Consider the following 23,415-nt stretch of genomic DNA (forward strand, 5'->3'; position numbering starts at 1 on the left):
TCAGCACCTCTCTTCAACTGTACAGCTGGATTGCACAGCATAATTCTGTTGTGACATTTCAGGATTAATGTTTCTGATTTTGCCTATTTGGCAGTATTGTATCTGTAGTGTTTTTACTATAATTCAATGCTACTTCTATTAAAACACTTCTCCTTTCAACATATATATACTCTTAGGCAGAAGAAATGGAGATGAATGAAACGTGACCAATTGCAGACTTAGGAGTCAACTCCAATTGTGCAGTGATTGAGGGTTCAATTTGAGTGCACAAAAAGTGTAAGGATTGCTGATTCAATTACAGTAGAGGAATAGAGGCACCAACCTGTAAAGGGGGATGCAGGTCTCAATGTGAAGTGTATAAAAATAGTCTGTTATACATAGATTTAAAAATAGCAGGATCTTAAGCCAGACTGATTGGCCTTTCGCATCTTTTTAACATATATTTTTCCTATGAAATGGAATGTAACTCAACAGTGTTCTCTACCTCAGTTTTAAGAATGACTCCAGAATTGTACTTTTACTAATACTGAAAGATTTGCATTTTACACATATGACCGATTCAAATAAAATTTTGCAGCCCCACAACATACAGATAGACTCCACTAGACTGAGGTTTTCAAACATTTATTCTAAGTATGTACAATATAGAAAATAGTAAATTCATATGGAAAATAATCTATGTCAGTCAAGCAACAATAAAAATGTTTTCTTACATAATAAGGGCCCTAGTACAGAACAACTGAGGTATGTGTCACAACTGTAACCAAAGTGACTTGACATTGCATTTCATTAAAAAATTTCAACATATACAAAATATAAAGTACAAATAAATAGGTTTTATGTTTCCCAGCATCTAGTGCCTTGGACAAGAGTAAAATACTGGCTGTAGCTAGTGCAGACTTGGTGGAAGACTGCAGGACTGACAGTCTGAGGTATGTCTTTTATATGATTAAAAAATGGTTAAAAACCACGTGGTCTGATCAAAGATTATTAATTGTTGGAGTGTTTTCAGTGGGTGTGATCTTAGCTGCCTTCAGACAAGACAAATATCCTTTCTACAATGGGAATATCAAATGCTACAGCAAGGCTTTGATAAAAGAAATAAGTGGGGTTATTGCTGCATAGATTTTCCAGAGCTCCTGGAAGCAATTCAAGTAGCTGCAAAAATAGAAGTCAGAAATTGAGCAACAGGATCCAATGCACTTTCATTGTTCTCAATTTCTATGCTGCTTACCCAAAGATGCTGACATTAGTGCCAGCATGGCTCAGTGGTAGCATTCTAACCTTTAAGTCAAAAGGTTGTGGGTTCAAACCCCACTGCAGGACTTGAGCAGATAATTTAGGCTGATGCTCCAGTGCAGTATCAAGGGAATGCTGCTCTGTTGGAGGAGCCATCTTTTGAATGAGACGTTAAACTGAAACACTGTCTACCTGGATTGAGTGAATGCAAATGTTCCCATGCCACTGTTTAAAGAGGAGCAGTTTTTCCCCAGTGTCCTGGCCAACATTAATTCCTTAACCACCATCATTAAAACTGGTCATTTATCTCATCTGTGTGTGTGGGTCCTTGCTATGTGCAAATTCACTGCCATGTTTGCCTACAAAACAGCAACAACTACAATTTATAAAGAAAGATAATTCATTGGCTGTGAAGCACTTTGGGCCATCATGAGGATGTAAAAGCCATTAATTAAATGCAAGTTCCATATTTTGTCCTAGGGTACCAATCCACAGGTGCTGGCAGTCCTCCGGTAAATGTAAAATTGCCATTTTTGAGTTAAGAGTGTAACCACATGTCAGCAAGCTTTTAACTGAGAGCAGCATCATAACCTAGCCCAAACCTGCCCTCAATGAGTTCCACGCACACATGTGCTTTCCAACAAGGCGCTGACCGATAGTGATCCCTTGTTAGCTTTCCCCTTTCTAACTCCAGGAATTCCAAGGTAGACATAGCTGCCCCCTCTACCCCTGCTGCAACATATTGTGTCCAGCTGATTTTGGGGAGAGGGTGTGGGGGGGGTGGGGGGGGGGTGGGGGGTGTGATAAAGCTGACATATTGATGGCACACTTCAGGCTTGGGAATTCTTACAGCAGATTTTGTTTTTTGTATATGAACCACGCCCCATCTCGTCAAACAGTCCTCTCAACTAGCTGCTTTTCAGGTTGACTCAAAGGAGAAAATGTAAACATCCTTTGATGCGGTTTCGTGGTCACCAATTGTACTGATTAACAAGTGCACAAGAGGGCAGTAGAGAGCACAGTAACAATATACATCATAATTTCTTTGTGATAGATTAATTTGCCCATTTGAGAGCCAAAATGAAAATGGAGATGGCAGACCGGGGAAAAAACCCAAAAATCAATTGATTAATTCCAGTACCCACACCAACAACTTAACTGGTTTATTTAAAAAAAAACTTTACACATGCAGCTGTGATAGATTGTGTGTTTTTGAGGCTGCAATACCATAGAGTTGCTGATTGCATCAAACATCAATAAATGACCTATAGTCTATCCTATCTTTTATCTCAGTCGATTTATACAGTACAGGAACTAATGTTTTGCTGGTGAACCTGTATCAAATATTTTAAATAAAATAAAGTTTATTTTAGTGTTGTCTCTGATTTCTTACTGGGATTTAGCATTTGTGGTATAGTCACTGCAAGCAAACCTGAGACTGGCGATTAAATATTACAATTTCAGCAGCAGAGAACACATCAAATGTTACAAAAGTAAGACAATTTTAAACAAAGAAATGCAAAACAACAAACATTCTGTGCATCAGTGCAGAATGGTTTTCATGTCAACAATTTAGTGTATCAACTGTAACATCACAGAATAAACCAGGGGAAAAAAAACATACAAAATAGAAACAAAAGCTTGCAACCCTTCAACAAAGTTACTGTATCACAAAAAAAAACTGTGGCTGTACGGTTTAGTAACAAGAATTGATTTCCACAGAAATCTTCCAAAATGATTCTCAGTTTGTTAAAAGGATGCTTGGGTATCTTACTGCAGTGCTACATCCATGAGATATTGCTTACTTGGTTGCTACCTGTTCATAGATACATTCAACAGACTAGAGAAAAAGGCATCATTTATTCTTGTAAACCAGTTTTAACCAAATCCCTACACAGATAGAAATGCTACAATTTAAAGTACATTTTTTACACCTGAGTTTCTCATAATACCTATTTTTTTTTAAAAATGAAAAATTGCATCTACCCATTGAACTAGAACACTGAAATGCTGTCACAACAATGTCCTCTTAGATCTTGGCTCCAGTTCCAATCATCCATCTTGCTCATTTCTGTGAATAGAAAAGAACGTGTGTTCATTCACCAAATACAAATGAAGAATAGCAAATATGTTCTTCCAAGTATAGTTATAGTTCAAAAATATCCCTAAAAATAAAAATGGATGAGACCTGTTTAGCAATTATATAAAAGGCTTATTTAGCACTTTTATATTGCAGGTAAATAGTTTCAATTTGTTACGACTGGGGCGGGAGGAATGCACTGTTTTTTCTAGTTACACTTTTTCACAGGTCACAACATATATTTAAATGTTTACCCAGTTACCGATACGGTCAATCATAGACTCTATTTTTATCCCAGAATAAAATACACCAACCAGGTTTTCTTTAATAAACAAATTTATCAATTTATTATAAAACAAGACTTAACCAGTAACAAAGCAAAACATTAACACAGATTGAAATATGAAAGTTCCCTTTTAACCTTAGCTCCTCACACAGACACACACATCGGTTAACCAAAAAATAGAGATTTTCTCTTTAGAGTTCTGTTACAAAAAAAGACAAAAAAGAACACTTTGGCCAAATACTTGCTAATACGTCTGGGGAAAAAAAAAAGATATGGAAAGATGTCAGTTGTCCCTTTTTGGTTTGGTGTCCCAAATATGCATAAATGACTGTCACTGGATCTTTCTAGAACAGTTTTTTTCAAGCGATATTGAGGATTAGTTTGGCAGGCTTTCCAGGAGAAATGTGACAACGGGGGTTTCTGGCAGGTTTTTCAGGAGAAATGCGGTGTCAGTTTCTCTATTTCTTACACTTGATTCTCAGGAAGTTCTCAAAGAGATGGAAAAGGGTGAGCTGATGGTGGCTGCTCTCTTGGCTTGTTTTCTCCAACTGCCTTCAAAACAGTCCACACCCCAACACACTGTCCAAAGTGAAACCAAAAACAATATCTCAAGAGTCAAGCCTCCTGCCCCTATAAATCTTGATGTCACTTCTCTGTAAACATCTCCCCCAAAGCAAAAAGCCCTGGCTGGATATTTATGTGACTTCCAGTAAATGTTGTTTTCAAACAAGACCTGTGTGTCCTTTCAATGACCCCAGTGTAAAAAAATCCAGGGAATCCTTTTCAGTTTTCCCAAATAAAACAATGTCCAGAATTCTAACATTAGTCCTCAAAAAAAAATGTAAAAAAAAATAGAAGCACCGTCATTACAAGTTACATAGCAATGTTGATAGAAATAATATATTAAATCTTAAAGTACAAAGGGAGAACAAATTTACTTGACCTGCTCATTATACAAACTGACTGTAGTAATAAAGCAAATAAACAGCTTTCAATATATTTATTTATTTCTAATTTTAAGACACAGTCTGCAATTTGAAGACCCATCAGTCACTCCCTCGTATAATCCTTAGTTTTTGTGTCATAATTTCACCCCTTTCTCAAGTCATAATCTCACCAAATCTACTATTGGCAAGATTGGATGTTTATCCATTTTCTACGAAGGATGTCATTAATATTGCATAGAATATTACAATAATAAATTAAAAACTGGTTCTCAACTTGATGAACAAGTGATGCAGTTTCTAAATTCATCTACTGGAGACACACTGGGCTGGATTTTCAATCTGGGGTCGGGAATCCAATGTCCAGATCATTACTGCGTCCCCGTCACTACACTATTTTAATATGCAAAGCCCTTAATCGGGCTGCAGGAGAGCTTGATGCCCAATTAGTGGAGCTGGGTGCTGCCTGGAGGCAGGAACAGCCCTGGAATACAATGCTCAAAGGCAGACGACGGCCATAACTGGGCTTGCTATCGCCTTGCAGATTGGAGCAGGTAGGAGAGCAGAAGGTCAGCAGTTTCATGTTGCATACAAATGGCCAAACGGTTCATCACAAGGTACTTGACCCACTCTGCTCAAGCGATGGCAACTTGGTGTCACAATTTTAGCACCTCAGTTTGAATAACCTTTTTTTCCAGCACTAATTCAGCAGCAACATTACATCATGACTGCCCACAGTGCTCCTGACAGGTGTACACTAACGTGCCCCAGACCATTTGCTTTTCACATTCGCCACTTTGAAAACTTTCTTCTGGACCAATCCAGCCCTATAACAAGCTCTTTGAGCTGAATGGGCAGTTAACTGGAGGTGAGCAGGTTGCCGGCTCTCCCTCTGCCCTTGCTTTGAAAATTGCAGCACATTCCGAAGATGTCAGAAGACTGACATGCCATCCAGGAGTGCTATTTTCAAAGCTTGCCTGCAGCCAATCTCAACCCCATGGGTATTTGAAAATCCAACCCACCATTTCCTAAAAATTGCAGCCTGCCCCAATAATAGTTATCAATAAAAACAGTGGACGTTAGTTAATAGTGACAAACTACTGCCAATTAAGTATATGGGGGGGGAAATGAATAATACATTTCCTCTTCACAGATTAATCGGCTAACTTCTTTTGGGCTGGCCAGGTATTGATGTGCAGGAACCCATCGCCACATTTAAGAGTCGCCAAATCAAGCGACTTGGAAATCTGCTGTTTGTTTCACAAATGCATTTCCTTGTGAGTCAGAAGCCTATCCCAAACAGTCCCATTACAAAACTGAAAACAATTCAAAAGTACATCATTGGCTGTAAAGCACTTTGGGACATCCTGCAATCATGAAAGATGCCAATAAATGCAAGTTTTTCTTTCTTACTTAGCATAAGTAAGGGGCGGCAGTGGCGCAGTGGTTAGCACCGAAGCCTCACAGCTCCAGGGACCCGGGTTCGATTCTGGGTACTGCCTGTGCGGAGTTTGCAAGTTCTCCCTGTGTCTGCGTGGGTTTCCTCCCACATGCCAAAGACTTGCAGGTTGATAGGTTAATTGGCCATTATAAAATTGCCCCTAGTATAGGTAGGTGGTAGGGAAATATACAGGGACAGGTGGGGATGTGATAGGAATACGGGATTAGTGTAGGATTAGTATAAATGGGTGGTTGATGGTCGGCACAGACTCGGTGGGCCGAAGGGCCTGATTAAGTGCTGTATCTCTAAACTAAACTAAACTAAATAACTTGAAAAAAAAACTTCAATACATAAGTGCACTTCCAAAAGGTTATTCATTGCACTTGAAGTGCTTTGAGATGCCCTGAGAATGTGATAAGGCTCTATATAAATGCAATTTTTTCTTTCTTTCTAAGGTTTAGAAATTATTGTTGGAATAGAGCTGAACAGGATCAGGATGACAATATTCCCAAAACAGATACATATTTAGAGACAGTTTAATAATCGGAAATAATTCCTTCATTTCCACCTTTAATATTTAAAACTACTCAAACACAGAACTAACTTGCTGTGCCCGTATCCCAATCTCAAGTGCTGATCCCTAAATTATGGAATTCCCCCCCTAAAGGTTTGTCCCGTCTCTCCTTATTTAAGACTGACCCTAAAACACACTTATTTGATCCATCTTTAGCCCTTTCCCTATTACTGCCTTCTTTGACGTGACGTACTTCTTTTGTGATTCTGCCTTAGGATGGTTTTCCATATCAAGACTCTATATAAATGCAAACTATTTAATTTAATAAATATGGGCTGCAGAGATTAAAAATGTCTCTGCTGTATTTCCTAACATTGTGAAAGAATAATTACTCACCTGATCAGCAAATGAAGTAGGCATCTTCTGCTCAACTTCCTTACCCATTTCTGTTCCTGACAACGACTTCTGATATGGGTGCTCCTGGACAGGCATTCTATTAAAACCAAGCAACATAGATCCCACTAATATATATTTACTAAAGTGGTGTGGAAACATTTCCTGAGTTCAAGGACAGGAGACAGATGCATTCAGCAGTTGTTGAGCAAAATATTAACTTTTGTAAAATGCCAACAACTTTCTCCCACACAGGGGAGGTTATAGTTCAACTAAATCACAGTTGCAATTCTTGGGAAAGCTGTAAATTCCATTCTGCAATCAGTAAGTCCACAGTGCACATTATCAACCACTTTAAGATTACGGGTACACTGCACAAGGGAAGGCAGCATCTGAAAAATGGCTGCCAGTTGGACAAAATATCACTACTGAGAAATGCATCCTGCAATTGTATCAGAATGATTTCCCCTCGGGCAATTCGAATCAATAAAATCCAGATCGCTCGATTGCTTCTACACTGTTTTCCTAAAACCACTGCCATCATATTGGTGTGAATTTCAGAAACTCGTTCTTGTGGATTCAAAAGCCTCGACTCCAAATACACACTTCAGTATAACTAGCACACAAGGCACTGAAACTCACCAATGACAGCGAACAGAGGCAGCACACTTCAGAAGTGGAAAGGCACTGAAACCCATTTTATTTTTGTGTTTTGAATAAATATATGATCAGGAATTGATTGAAATGAATAAAAAGTAGATTGTTGGCTTGTATGCTTCACCCTCTGAAGGCAATTAGAGATTGATTATAATATTTCTCTATTTTGACTGTGGGCACATTTAGAGCTCCCAGCTGTTGGTTGAGAATTTTGAGTGACTCACTGGTTGGATGTGGTTAAAAGAAAATTTTGTACTGTTTCTCGTCTCTAATCAGATCTTAGTTTATGAGGGACTAACTTGGTCTGCACTTAAGCACCAGAGCCAGGATGCTATGAGGGGCCATAGCTGTTGCTGCATCCAATGCAGATAGCCACTTCTTAATATGATGCACATATGATGTGCACTGGTGTATATGATGGAGGGCACGTAAGGCGGAGGTTGAATAGGATCATTCATGAGGAGGAGCTCAAGTAGGATCATTCATTCAGCACTTTGGCTAAAGACACTTACAAGCACTCCAAGCTTGTCTCTTGCATGTACCTGCTAGCCTCAATCACAGCTAAGGATGAGAATGTTCATACCACCATTCTCAAATGGATGCAGTAGGGCAACAGAGCTTTGTCCTGATGCATACCTGTGGGGCCACTGTCCATAGCCTGCTGCTTTCAGTGCTTAGAATGTAGGTAGCCCTTAGTGGTAGGTTTAACAGGTTGATAACTCATTCTAAGCTATGCTTGGTGCTGTCAATGTACCTTCTACAATTTACACTGAACAAGTAGTGAGGGATGTGCTGGGTCACGAGGTTACAGATTGTGATGGTATACAATTTTGTTACTGGTAATGACCCACAGAGCTTCATGGATTCTACTCTTACCTACCCAATCATTGCTGGATTACTTCTAACAATAGCAGATTCCCTCTCTAATTTCTTTTTCCTGGACATCGATGACTATATCTGTGTCACTTCCTGCTCATGACCCAAACTAGAAAATCTCATCAATATTGCTTCCAATTTCCACCCTACCCTCATCTTCAGATGGCCCATCACTGACTCTTCCCTTCCTGAATTTATTTACTTCCATTTCTGCCATAGACTGTCGACCAATATGTACTGTAAGCGCACCAAGTCCCACAGCCAGCTTGATTGCACTTCATTAACCCCGGTTCCTGTAAGGACTCTAATCCTTTCTCCCAATTTCTCCGTCTCTGTCGCATCTGCTCTGATGATGCCATCTTCGATACTAGCACTTCCGACTGTCTTCCTTTTTCCACAAGTGAGGATTCCCCTTCACTGTGGTTGACAGGGTCCTTGACTGTGTCGATCCCATTTGTCACATTTCCGCTCTCACCACTTCCCCTCCCTCCCAGATTAATGATAGGGATCCATGTGCTCCCAGTGTCCTCGCCTTCCATCCCACAAGCCTCCTCATTCAATGGATCATCCACCGCCATTTCTGCTATCGCCGGGGTGATGCCACCAAACAGATCTTCCCTCCCCTTTCAGCAGTCAGAAGGGACCATTCCCTCTGCAACCTCTGGTCCACTCTTCAGTCACCCCAAATACGTCCTCCTCATCCCATAGCACCTACCTGTGCAAGCGCAAGAGATGCAACACCTACCCTTTTACCTCCTCCTTTCCCACCATCCAGGGCCCAAAACACTCCTTCCAGGTGAAAGAGTGATTTGTTAGTACTTCTTTCAATTTAGTTTCCTCTACATTGGTTGGGGGGAGGGTTGGGGGGGGTGGTGGAGTGGTGCGAAGAGACCAAACGCAGATTGGGTTATCACTTTGTAGAACACCTCCCTTCAGTCTGCAAGCAATACCGAGTTTATGATCACTTTGTCATTTTAATTCTGCACTCCACTCCTGCTCTGACCTCTCTGTCCATGGTCTCCAGCACTTTTCTAATGAAGCCCAACGCAGGCTCAAGGAACAGCACCTCATATTTCAACTGAGCACTTTATAGCCTTCTGGACTCAAAACGGAGTTCAACAATTTCAAATCATAACCACTGCTCCCATTTTCTTTTGGACAGTAGTTGCTGGTAATGATTCTACTTTTGTCATTTTTAGTTCCTCTACATCAGTCTTTTATTTTTTACTCGTCCTATCACCAACACCTTTTGCTTTGCACCGTCATCCCTTTTGCCATTTAATCACACCTGGCTTTCACCCCATCACAGGCCTTCCCTTTTGTTCTTTCCTTCCCTCCTTCCTTTCTCTGTACTTGCTTAAAACCTTTCTCCAGTTCAAATGAAAGGTCATCGACCTGAAATATTAACTCGGTTTCTCTGCCCACTGTTGCTCCCTGACCATATCCAGCATTTTCTGTTTGTAAGTATTTTGTTTTTACATCTCTTCTCACTCCAGAATAACTTCCAGAGTTCTCCAACGATGCATCCTTGGAACCTCTCTTCTCTTACTCAACTACTAGTTGCACTTTTGATACTTCATCCATAGATGTAGGACCAGTTTCCACATGTGCGGTACCTCTCATCTTGACCCCTCTACCTCTTTGCTATCAGACTGTTTTGCCCTCTATAACCATACTCTGACTCTGGCCTTCTTTGCATTCTTTCCTCCCTTTGCCCCACCACTACTGGCTACGTTTTCAGATGCCTAGGTCCCATACTCCGAGTTTCCTTTCATAAATTCCTTTCCACGTTCCTCTCATCCTTTAAGCCCCTTCCAACCCTACCTTTTTCATTAAGCTTTTGCATATTTTGCCCTAACTTTTCTTCCTTTGGGTTAGTGCCCAATATTGCACTCACTTCCACAAAGCACCTAAGCACTTTTTAATGTTAAAAGGTGCTTCATAAATAAAAGTTGTTTTGTTCTGTCATCAGCAGATTCTTGAGATCTTTCATTTCAGTTCTGTGCTTCTGCTTTACCTTTTGAATCACTCCAAATTTCACTCATGCACAATTCTAGTTTTGTTTCTCCAGTACTTCAGATCATTTGTGTTCTTCCATATATTATTCCTCCTCAGTTCATTCTCAGATAGTCTGATTTCCCCTGCCACCTTCTGATTTCCTCTTTTCCTCCTTCACCTTTCTGTTCCTGAAATTTATAAGAGTATTGTATTTCCACTGGAGGACAAAAAAAACCCTCAATTCTCCCAGAGCGGACTATATTGCCTCTACTAGATCCTGGGCTGTTGTCATGAAACAAGAGAATGCGGTTGAAATTATCAGATCAGTAAGGTCTCATCTATGCACTATAGTTTTACAGTTACCAACACGAGCTACCATGTAAGTTCCCATGTTGGCATGTCACAGTGTTATTGGCAGAGTCAACAAAACTGAGGCTGAAGGTTTCTCTTGTCACTTGCATGAGCTGGAAGAGGCTAAACATGCCAACTGGTTTCAGCCCCCATTTGCACATCTGTGCAGAGCGAATGTAGCAGAGACAGCTGGCTGTTCATGCAAAACAAGGGCAGGTAACATGTATGACAGAGGGAAATGTTGGGGGAAGGCAGCAGGTCAGAACTGAATAGTGGAGATGAAAGGATGGATGAAATTTCTGTCATTTTGTTTGATTAGCTTTAGGCAATTAACAGCACCTTTGTATAGAACCAGTGCTCAGATTAAGTGAGTGGAGAAGAGTCTATGATGGAGTAGTAGATTGAATATAGTTTACAGAGGGGTGTTCTATACAAGTGGAACGGGTTTTTATCATTTCATACTTTCTGAGCTTACGTTCCTTTCCTCCACTGTCCCTCAACCATTCCTCTCCTGAAGGTGGCGATTTATGGCGAGCGACACACCATCATTGTTGGGTGTCCGGTCCAACTTCCTATGACAGTCTGGGCATTGAGAGTTAATGGACTATTCAACTATGGATACATCACAACTGAACCTGAGCCTTATTCTGGGTTCAATTAGCACTACACACATGCACTTTCAACAGAATGTTGTTGGATGTCACAAGTAAAACCCATGGTTAAATCTTGCTTCCAACCCCTGCCCTCCCCCAAGTGCTTGGGTTAATTGCAATTCCCCATTATTACTCTGGTGAAGATCAAATGAGCCACAACCCAAAACCTTCCTGGCCTAGAAGGCTGAATGCTACCATATGTGATTTTTGAATGAAGTGCTCATCACGGTACTGGCAAATGGAATATTTTCCCATCAAAATCAGCAAGAAGCTGTCCCAGGGCAGGTACAGCAGCATATATTAGATACAGGATAATGCTCCCTCCTTATTCTGGAGCATCCAGGAGGGCTTCTTGAAACAGTATGTAGATAGTCCAACTAGGGATGGGGCCATTCTGGACCTGGTATTGGGGAATGAGCCCGGCCAGGTGGTCGAAGTTTCAGTGGGGGAGCATTTCGGGAGTAGTGACCTTAATTCCATAAGTTTTAAGGTACTTGTGGATAAGGATAAGAGTAGTCCTCGGGTGAAGGTGCTAAATTGGGGGAAGGCTAATTATAACAATATTAGGCAGGAACTGAAGAATTTAGATTGGGGGCGGCTGTTTGAGGGTAAATCAACATCTGACATGTGGGAGTCTTTCAAACATCTGCTGATTAGAATCCAGGACCAGCATGTTCCTGTGAGGAAGAAAGACAAGTTTGGCAAGTTTCGGGAAGCTTGGATAACACGGGATATTGTGAGCCTAGTCAAAAAGAAAAAGGAAGCATTTGTAAGGGCTGGAAGGCTAGGAACAGATGAAGCACTTGAGGAATATAAAGACAGTAGGAAAGAACTTAAGCAAGGAGTTAGGAGGGCTAAAAGGAGTCATGAAAAGTCATTGGCAAACAGGATTAAGGAAAATCACAAGGCTTTTTATACATATATAAAGAGCAAGAGGGTAACCAGGGAAAGGGTTGGCCCACTCAAGGACAGAGATGGGAATCTATGCGTGGAGCCAGAGGAAATAGGTGAGGTGCTAAATGAGTACTTTGCATCAGTATTCACCAAGGAGAAGGACTTGGTGGATGATGAGCCGAGGGAAGGGAGTGCAGAGAGTCTCAGTCATCTCATTATCAAAAAGGAGGAGGTGTTGGGTGTCTTGCAAAGCATTAAGGTAGATAAGTCCCCAGGGCCTGATGGGATCTACCCTAGAATACTGAGGGAGGCAAGGGAAGAAATTGCTGGGGCCTTGACAGAAATCTTTGCATCCTCATTGGCTACAGGTGAGGTCCCAGAGGACTGGAGAATAGCCAATGTTGTTCTTTTGTTTAAGAAGGGTGGTAAGGATAACCCAGGAAATTATAGGCCGGTGAGCCTTACGTCAGTGGTAGGGAAACTATTAGAGAGGATTCTTCGGGACAGGATTTACTCTCATTTGGAAACAAACGCACTTATTAGCGAGAGACAGCATGGTTTTGTGAAGGGGAGGTCGTGTCTTACTAATTTGATTGAGTTTTTTGAAGAAGTGACGAAGATGATTGATGAGGGAAGGGCGGTGGATGTTGTCTATATGGACTTTAGTAAAGCCTTTGACAAGGTAAATGTAAGATCCCGCATGGCAGACTGGTGCAAAAGGTGAAGTCACACGGGATCAGAGGTGAGCTGGCAAGATGGATACAGAACTGGCTCAGTCACAGAAGACAGAGGGTAACAGTGGATGGGTGTTTTTCCTGAATGGAGGGATGTGACTAATGATGTTCCGCAGGGATCAGTGCTGGGACCTTTGCTGTTTGTAGTATATATAAATGATTTGGAGGAAAATGTAGCTGGTCTGATTAGTAAGTTTGCGGACGACACAAAGGTTGGTGGAGTTGCGGATAATGATGAGGATTGTCAGAGGATACAGATCGGTTGGAGACTTGGGCGGAGAAATGGCAGATGGAGTTAAATCCGGACAAATGTGAGGTAATGCATTTTGGAAGGTCTAATGCAGGTGGGAGGTATACAGTAAATGGCAGAATCCTTAGGAGTATTGACAGGCAGAGAGATCTGGGCGTACAGGTCCACAGGTCACTGAACGTAGCAACACAGGTGGATAAGGTAGTCAAGAAGGCATACGGCATGCTTGCCTTCATCGGTCGGGACATAGAGTATAAAAATTGGCAAGTCATGTTGCAGCTGTACAGAACCTTAGTTAGGCCACACTTGGAACATTGCGTGCAATTCTGGTCGCCACACTACCAGAAGGACGTGGAGGCTTTGGAGAGGGTACAGAGGAGGTTTACCAGGATATTGCCTGGTCTGGAGGGCATTAGCTATGAGGAGAGGTTGGAAAAACTCGGATTGTTTTCACTGGAACGACGGAGGTGGTGGGGCGACATGATAGAGGTTTACAAAGTTATGAGCGGCATGGACAGAGTGGATAGTCAGAAGCTTTTTCCCAGGGTGGAAGAGTCAGTTACTAGGGGACATAGGTTTAAGGTGTGAGGGGCAAAGTTTAGAGGGGATGTGCGAGGCAAGCTTTTTTACACAGAGGGTGGTGAGTGCCTGGAACTTGCTGCCAGGGGAGGTGGTGGAAGCAGATACGATAGCGACGTTTAAGAGACATCTTGACAAATATATGAATAGGAAGGGAATACAGGGATATGGGCCCCGGAAGTGCGGAAGGTGTTAGTTTCGGCAGGCATCAAGATCGGCGCTGGCTTGGAGGGCCGAATGGCCTGTTCCTGTGCTGTACTGTTCTTTGTTCTACCCCTGAAGTGTACCTCTACTGCTCTAGAACACCATAACCGCTTCTCATTTCAGCCACCCCCAAGGTGTCTCGGACTGAAATTGCCAACAAGTTTCCAAATATAGGAGTTTTATAATATAATGAAGACTTGCATCCACTGGGAACTAGATGGAAATGAGGAAAACTAATTTTACACAGAATCCTCCAATTAGAGACATACACTTGACTTCCCTACCAGTAGTACTGATCACTGAAAAGAGAGTATTCAAACTCAATGCTCCATCAATTTCCTTATTTTAACATCTACCCATTTTTAAAATTTATATTCCTTGAAATAGCCATCTTATTTTACTTTAGTGTGTGTTAATGAAAGCAAGAAATTAGGTTATTTAATGAACAGAAATTACAAGGCTAGAAAACCACAGTAATTTGAATACAAGCTTTAGAACTGGCAAAAAGAAACCAACGAACATGCAAAATTCAACACTGAGACCCTTTCTTTGTTACAGTATTTATAGGAAGAGTTTGTAATTGGGCTGAGATCACATATTGTCCCTGGGTTGATTTGGTAAATAAAGTTAGTGGGAAAACTTAGCAGTTGAGTTCTGCTTTTCGTGGCTGGGAGCAAAAAGGTAAATGGTTTTTTGTTTCTTTATTAGCTTGTATAGTTGCTACTTCAAATAATCTGGTTATTTAGCTCTGTTAACACATCACATCACAGTCAAGGTTGAAGTGTTTCCAATCATCTACAGCCAAAAGAGCTGAGTAGATGATCTATCTCAGCCATCTCTGGAGGTCCCCAGCATCACAGAAGCCATACGTCAGCCAATTCGATTCAATCCATGTGATATCAAGAAATGGCTGAGCGCACTGGATATAGCAAAGGCTATGGCTCTAGTGAAGACTTGTGCTCCAGAACTAGCTACGCCCCTAGCCAAGCTGTTCCAGTACAGCTACAGCACAGCTATCTACCTGACAACGTCGAATATTTCCCAGGTATGTCCTGTCCACAAAAAGCAGGACGAATTCAATCTGGCCAATTACTGCCCAAGGCTATTCTCAAACATCAGCAAAGCAAATGGAAGTTATCAACAGTGCTACTCATCAATAACCTGCTCACTGGTGCCAAGTTTGGATTCCACGAGGACCTCTCAGCTCCTGACCTAATTAAAGCCTTGGTTCAAACATGGACAAAACAGCTGAATTCCAGAGGTAAGGCGACAGTGACTGCCCTTGACATCAAGGCAACATTTGACAAAGTGTGGCGTTAAGGCCTTCTAGTAAAATTTAAATCAATAGGAATCAGAGGAAAACTCACCACTGGTTGGAGCTGTGGTTGTTGGAGACTATTCATTTCAGCCCAGGACATCATCCTAGCCCCAACCACCTTCAGCTCCTTCATTAATGACCTTCCATTATAGAGTCAGAAGTGGAAATGTTCGCTGATGTTTGCAGAGTGTTCAGTACCATCCACAAATCCTCAGATAATGAAGCAGTCCATGCGTGTATGCGGCAAGACATGGACAGCATTCAGGTTTGAACAACATTCAGGTGGCAACTAATATTCACGGCACTCAAGTGCCAAGCAATGACCATCTCCAACAAGAGAAAGCCTAACCATCTCCTCTTGACATTCAACAGCACTACCATTGTTGAATACCCCACCATCAACATCCAAGGGGTCACTATTGAATCAGAAGCTTAACTGGACCGGCCACATAAATACCGTGGCTACAACAGGTCAGAGGCTGGGTACTCTGCAGCGAGTGACCCACCTCCCCACAGCATTTCCACCATCTACAAGGCACGAGTCAGGAGTGTAATGGAATATGCTGCAATTGCCTGGATGAGTGAAGTTCCACAAACACTTAAGTAGCTTGAAACCATCCAAGACAAAACAGCCAGCTTGACTGGCATCCCATCCACCACCTGAAACATTCACTCCCTCTACCACTGGTGCACAGTGGCAGCAGTGTGTACCATCTACAACATGCATTGTGGCAACTAGCCAGGGCTTCTTCGACAGCACGTTTCAAACCTGCGACCTCTATCACCGAGAAGAACAAGGGCTGCAGGCACATGGAAATACCATCACCTGCAATTTCCCTTCCAAGTTGCACACCATCCTGACTTGGAAAGATATAATTTCTTCATCGTCACTGAATCAAAATCTTGGAACTCCCTAACAGCACTTTGGGTGTAACGACACCACACAGACTGCAGTGGTTCAAGGCAGCAGCTCACTACCACCTTCTCAAGGGCAATTAGGGACGGACAATAAATACTGGCCTTGCCATTGAATGAATAATAAAACGTAAAATGAACTAATATTTTTCAGTGCATTCCTAAGTAGTTTAGATGGATCAAAATCTATTAAGCTCCAGACAGCACTCTGTTCTAGTTTACTCCCAGCACTCCACAGGATACTGAAATACATCAGAGCATTTTCAGAGATGGTCAATTGTAGCAATACTCAATTCTATCAAGCCATATACCAGTCTTTAAATCAGTTCATTTTAGCCCTATCTAAAAGTTAACAGTTAGTTCAGTGTATGTTACCTGGGCCCACTGCCCTCCCCCAGCCACACCTGCTCTTTGTTTTCTCAATGAAATTGATCCGGATGAAACTGACGAGAACAGCTGCCGATACTTTAATCTCCGATCCTGCTGTCTTCACAGTCCAGAGTGTCTGCAGCCACGGCATGCGGTAAGTCCATTGAGGTGAAGAAGGAGCTGCGGGACCCGAGAGAAGTCCTGGGAAAAGGTGCCCCGAACACCCAAAACATCCACGAACGGCCCCCCCGGCCGCAACTTCAAAGCGCCCGCGGGAGATGGCTCGGAGAGCATCTGCAGCGCACTGTCGGCAATGCTGCATGCCTTTATTTAAACCACTGCAAAAAAAACCCTTAGCAAATGTAATCACCTCTAAGTCTGCCAAATGATGCTTCACCTCCCGAAGGACGTGGATGAGCTTTCCGGACGTCGATGGTGGGCACTGAGGAAATGGCTTATTACCTGCACCAGATTCCACCCCCCCTCCCCCCCCCCCTTTACCCCCCTTCCACCCCCGTCCCCTTCCCTGCTCCACCCTCTCAGCTCACCCCCTCACAACCCCGTCCCAGCCCGCCCCCCCCTCGCACCATCTTCACCCCGCACCCCCTTCCCCTGCACCCCCCCCCCCACCCCCTCCCTCTACCCCTCCCCCTTGCATCCCCTCCTCCCACCGGCACCATCCTACACCTGTGTAGGGGCCCCAACAACCCCACTGCCTTGTGGGCGTCTCGGGAGAGACCAAGGCTAAGGGAGTAAACCCTAACAGAAAATCCGTAGCGGAACCCCGTAGGCGGTCATGTGTCACCTTTGGCATGTTTCCGGCAGTTCCTGCAGACATACTGGTGCCAAACGTCGTGTCCTGCACTCCTTTGGACCCCACCAGAAAGGCCGAGAGGGGGGTTTTGACGACTGGGCAACTCTCAACCTCCATAAATTTGCCCAGGCATGCGCCATGGAGAGGTCACTCCATAGTTGCCTCACAGCGACTGAAACAACACGGAAGGCAGCAGTTACGGGTTATAAGTCCAGATAAATTGGCGTAGAAACTGGGCGCCACGGGTTGCCTTTGTCGGTGGGAGAGGTCATTGCACCTCACTGGACAGCTACCGCCCGCCTCAAACCGGGCAGCCCCCGGTCAATAAGGTTCTGTCCCGCCACAGTCTGCCTGCTTCAATGGGTGCTTGGAGCTCAGGGTCATTGCCCGAAAAGTGGACTGATACACCGCACCAAACAACATGAAAAAAGGAAAGAAGGTACCAGCCCTTCGCTTTGCAAGCTGGAACGTCAGAACTATGTGTCCTGGCCTGTCGGAAGACCTTACACAAATCAACGATTCTCGGAAGACCGCCATCATTAACAACGAGCTCAGTAGACTCAATGTGGACATTGCAGCACTTCAGGAGACTCGCCTCCCCGCGAGTGGCTCTCTAGCAGAGCAAGACTACACCTTCTTCTGGCAGGGCAGGGATCCTGAAGAACCAAGACAGCATGGAGTGGGCTTCGCCATCAGAAACTCCTTGCTCAGCATGATAGAGCCTCCCTCAAATGGCTCGGAACGCATACTGTCCATCCGACTGCTCACCACCTCTGGTCCAGTACACCTACTCAGCATCTATGCTCCAACACTCTGTTCCGCACCTGAAGCTAAAGACCAGTTCTATGAACAACTCCATAACATCATTAGCAGCATCCCCAACACCGAACACCTATTCCTGCTGGGGGACTTTAATGCCAGGGTTGGGGCCGACCATGACTCATGGCCCTCCTGCCTTGGGCGCTATGGCGTTGGAAGGATGAATGAGAACGGGCAGAGACTGCTTGAGTTGTGTACCTATCATAACCTCTGCATCACCAACTCGTTCTTTCACACTAAACCCTGTCACCAGGTTTCATGGAGGCACCCAAGATCACGTCGTTGGCACCAGCTAGACCTCATTGTCACAAGGCGAGCCGCCTTAAACAGTGTTCAAATCACACGCAGCTTCCACAGTGCGGACTGCGACACCGACCACTCCCTGGTGTGCAGCAAGGTTAGACTCAGACCAAAGAAGTTGCATCATTCCAAGCAGAAGATCCACCCGCGCATCAACACGAGCAGAATTTCTCACCCACAGCTGTTACAAAAATTTCTAAATTCACTTGTAACAGCCCTTCAAAACACTCCCACAGGGGATGCTGAGACCAAGTGGGCCCACATCAGAGACGCCATCTATGAGTCAGCTTTGACCACCTACGGCAAAAGTGCGAAGAGAAATGCAGACTGGTTTCAATCTCATAATGAAGAGCTGGAACCTGTCATAGCCGCTAAGCGCATTGCACTTTTGAACTACAAGAAAGCCCCCAGCGATTTAACATCCGCAGCACTTAAAGCAGCCAGAAGTACTGCACAAAGAACAGCTAGGCGTTGCGCAAACGACTACTGGCAACACCTATGCAGTCATATTCAGCTGGCCTCAGACACCGGAAACATCAGAGGAATGTATGATGGCATGAAGAGAGCTCTTGGGCCAACCATCAAGAAGATCACCCCCCTCAAATCTAAATCGGGGGACATAATCACTGACCAACGCAAACAGATGGACCGCTGGGTTGAGCACTACCTAGAACTGTACTCCAGGGAGAATGCTGTCACTGAGACTGCCCTCAATGCAGCCCAGCCTCTACCAGTCATGGATGAGCTGGACATACAGCCAACCAAATCGGAACTCAGTGATGCCATTGATTCCCTAGCCAGCGGAAAAGCCCCTGGGAAGGACAGCATTACCCCTGAAATAATCAAGAGTGCCAAGCCTGCTATACTCTCAGCACTACATGAACTGCTATGCCTGTGCTGGGACGAGGGAGCAGTACCCCAGGACATGCGCGATGCCAACATCATCACCCTCTATAAAAACAAAGGTGACCGCGGTGACTGCAACAACTACCGTGGAATCTCCCTGCTCAGCATAGTGGGGAAAGTCTTTGCTCGAGTCGCTCTGAACAGGCTCCAGAAGCTGGCCGAGCGCGTCTACCCTGAGGCACAGTGTGGCTTTCGTGCAGAGAGATCGACTATTGACATGCTGTTCTCCCTTCGTCAGATACAGGAGAAATGCCGTGAACAACAGATGCCCCTCTACATTGCTTTCATTGATCTCACCAAAGCCTTTGACCTCGTCAGCAGACGTGGTCTCTTCAGACTACTAGAAAAGATCGGATGTCCACCAAAGCTACTAAGTATCATCACCTCATTCCATGACAATATGAAAGGCACAATTCAACATGGTGGCTCCTCATCAGAGCCCTTTCCTATCCTGAGTGGTGTGAAACAGGGCTGTGTTCTCACACCCACACTTTTTGGGATTTTCTTCTCCCTGCTGCTTTCACATGCGTTCAAATCCTCTGAAGAAGGAATTTTCCTCCACACAAGATCAGGGGGCAGGTTGTTCAACCTTGCCCGTCTAAGAGCGAAGTCCAAAGTATGGAAAGTCCTCATCAGAGAACTCCTCTTTGCTGACGATGCTGCTTTAACATCTCACACTGAAGAATGCCTGCAGAGTCTCATCGACAGGTTTGCGTCTGCCTGCAATGAATTTGGCCTAACCATCAGCCTCAAGAAAACGAACATCATGGGGCAGGATGTCAGAAATGCTCCATCCATCAATATTGGCGACCACGCTCTGGAAGTGGTTCAAGAGTTCACCTACCTAGGCTCAACTATCACCAGTAACCTGTCTCTAGATGCAGAAATCAACAAGCGCATGGGTAAGGCTTCCACTGCTATGTTCAGACTGGCCAAGAGAGTGTGGGAAAATGGCGCACTGACACGGAACACAAAAGTCCGAGTGTATCAGGCCTGTGTCCTCAGTACCTTGCTCTACGGCAGCGAGGCCTGGACAACGTATGCCAGCCAAGAGCGACGTCTCAATTCATTCCATCTTCGCTGCCTTCGGAGAATACTTGGCATCAGGTGGCAGGACTATATCTCCAACACAGAAGTCCTTGAAGCGGCCAACATCCCCAGCTTATACACACTACTGAGTCAGCGGCGCTTGAGATGGCTTGGCCATGTGAGCCGCATGGAAGATGGCAGGATCCCCAAAGACACATTGTACAGCGAGCTCGCCACTGGTATCAGACCCACCGGCCGTCCATGTCTCCGTTATAAAGACGTCTGCAAACGCGACATGAAATCGTGTGACATTGATCACAAGTCGTGGGAGTCAGTTGCCAGCATTCGCCAGAGCTGGCGGGCAGCCATAAAGACAGGGCTAAATTGTGGCGAGTCGAAGAGACTTAGTAGTTGGCAGGAAAAAAGACAGAGGCGCAAGGGGAGAGCCAACTGTGCAACAGCCCCAACAAACAAATTTCTCTGCAGCACCTGTGGAAGAGCCTGTCACTCCAGAATTGGCCTTTATAGCCACTCCAGGCGCTGCTTCACAAACCACTGACCACCTCCAGGCGCGTATCCATTGTCTCTCGAGATAAGGAGGCCCAAAAGAATATACCAGTCTTCTGCACCACTATTAATTTACATATCTTAATGCTCTATCAGTTCCATACTTTTGTACTCCTCGAAATCAGAAGGGTATTTGGGAGGTTGAAGTAAGGTAATGACATTTCTGTTCCACCTAACCCCCTCCCCATTCTCCCCTAAAGGCACCAAATTGTGGGGAAGATGAATTTCTCAGTAGTGATCCTCTGGTATTTTGTCCAGCTTACAGGCATTTAGATACCCTTGTGCTGTGTAACCACAATTTTGAAGTGGCCAATAATGTCTCCTTAGAAGAGGAGCATTACATACCCTGTCGGGTAGAAAAATTTTGACTTTTTACAATTATATTATATCATTATACAGTAACTGGCAGCCTTCTTGTACTTCACCCAAGTGGCCGTTCTTTATGCCTGAGCTTGAACAGATGGGATGGGGGAGGTGAAAGATAAGGGAAGTCACAACCAAATCTCCTTTTATGCTCATCCAACATTTGCACATGAGCTCCATCCAACAGAAATCATTGGATGGCAATCAGGAATTAGAGCCTTCGCTTATTTTTCCTTCATCGTCTCAGGCATGCTAAAGACTGTGCCAGACGAGATAATCTATTTCAGCACAGACTAGGGTCTCAACGCTTCATGGTCTATATGAATCAATCGTGATCACAAGAATCTTTTATAAGAAAATCTTTCCCCGGTTAACAACTTTACACTCCAATATCATATATGCACATTGTTGTCTGCTCATGTTGCTCTCATGCGACAACTTGGGAATGTGACTCTTGGCCTAAGAGAATCAAGTCCTCCTCAGAAGATGCTGTTACCTTACTGCAGCACAGTGCTTCTAAGTTTACTGCTCAGAACTCATTACTTAGGATGGTGCTGGAGTATAGCAATGAATCAGAATGATACAGCACAGAAACAGGCAATTGGGCCAATCAAGTCCCATCAATGCAATAACACTGGCCTGTCCTAGTCCTCACTTTGATCTGTCTTCACTCAGCTACCCAAATCTAGTGTCAAGCACACCTTTTGACAATCAAAGTCTGACGAGTATCAAACTGCAGTGTGGTGCAGCATTAAATGAAAGGCTTGTGGCCATTTTTTTCCCTGCACAGAACCATAAATCTTGAAACTTCCTACAGCAATATTAAGCCAAGAGTTTCAACATGAATAGACTGTCTCTCATCAGAGTATGAATAGGGTAAAATCATTATTCAATAAGACAATTAGAAAATGCCTTAGCATTTTTTTTTAAAAAAGGTAAAATTAATTTGTAGTCAAAATTTAATAGGGTGCTAAACTTCACAATTTCATTCAACCAAGAGCTCCAGTTTATTTAATTACATTAAGTGACTGGGACTCAAAAAAAATAAACTTTTCATTGCAGTTCTAACAGCTCATTCTAACATTTCACTAAACAATATAATTTTACTCAACAGTTATTGAGACTGCATCTTCTTGTGCTGTTTTAACAATTCCCTATTACTTCCCTCCCATAAGAGGAACTGTGTAAGGGAATTGCAAACACAAAGCATAGTTAGGTCTTATCTTGTAATTAAGACAAAGCCCAGCATTGTTTCATAGAATCATTGAATGATTACAGCACAGAAAGGGGCCACTTGACCCATTGTGTCTGTGCCAGCCGAAAAACGTTCCACCCGTTCTAATCCCACCTTCCAGCATTTGGTCCATAGCCCTGCAGATTTCGGCACTTGAGATGCACATCCAGACTTCTTTTGAATGAGTTGAGGGTTTCTGCCTCAACTACCCTTTCAGGCAGTGAGTTCCAGATCCCCAACAGCCTCTGGGTGAAAAAACTTTTCCTCATCTCCCCTCTAATCTTTCTACCAATCACCTTAAATCTATGCCCCCTAGGTCACTGACCTCTCTGCTAAGGTAAATAGGCAATTCACCTCCACTCTATCCAGGCCCCTCAAAATTTTGTACATTTCAATCAAATCTCCTCTCAGCCTTCTCTGTTCCAAGGAGAATAACCCCAGCCTATCCAATCTTTCATCATAGCTGCATTTTTCCAGTCCTGGCAACATCCTCATAAATCTCCTCTGTACCCTCTCAAGTGCAATTACATCCTTTCTGCAATGTGGTGACCAGAACTGCACACAGTACTCAAGTTGTGGCTTAATCAATGATTTATACCGTTTCAGCTTAACCTCCCTGCTCTTAATATTCTATACCTCGACTAATAAAGGAAAAGATTCTATGTCTTCTTAACCACCTTAATCGACC

At 43.7% G+C, this 23,415-nt stretch overlaps 1 protein-coding gene across 3 annotated transcripts in view; it reads right to left on the minus strand.

Annotated features, from left to right (window-relative positions):
• Window positions 1-608: 608 nt before the first annotated feature.
• Window positions 609-23,415, minus strand: part of cecr2 (CECR2 histone acetyl-lysine reader) — a 178,097-nt gene continuing 155,290 nt past the window's right edge. For 2 of the 3 annotated variants that reach the window (XM_068050654.1, XM_068050652.1), the window contains 2 exons: window positions 6,901-6,997; window positions 609-3,310 (listed from right to left, as the gene is read on the minus strand). In XM_068050654.1, the coding sequence (XP_067906755.1) occupies window positions 3,305-3,310; window positions 6,901-6,997 (103 nt within the window). In that variant the 3' untranslated portion in view covers window positions 609-3,304. The remainder of the gene's footprint in view (window positions 3,311-6,900; window positions 6,998-23,415) is intronic. The other variant, XM_068050653.1, reaches the window with a different exon arrangement.

The sequence above is a fragment of the Heterodontus francisci genome, chromosome 18 (genome assembly GCF_036365525.1).
Source record: "Heterodontus francisci isolate sHetFra1 chromosome 18, sHetFra1.hap1, whole genome shotgun sequence".
Lineage (NCBI taxonomy): Eukaryota > Metazoa > Chordata > Chondrichthyes > Heterodontiformes > Heterodontidae > Heterodontus > Heterodontus francisci.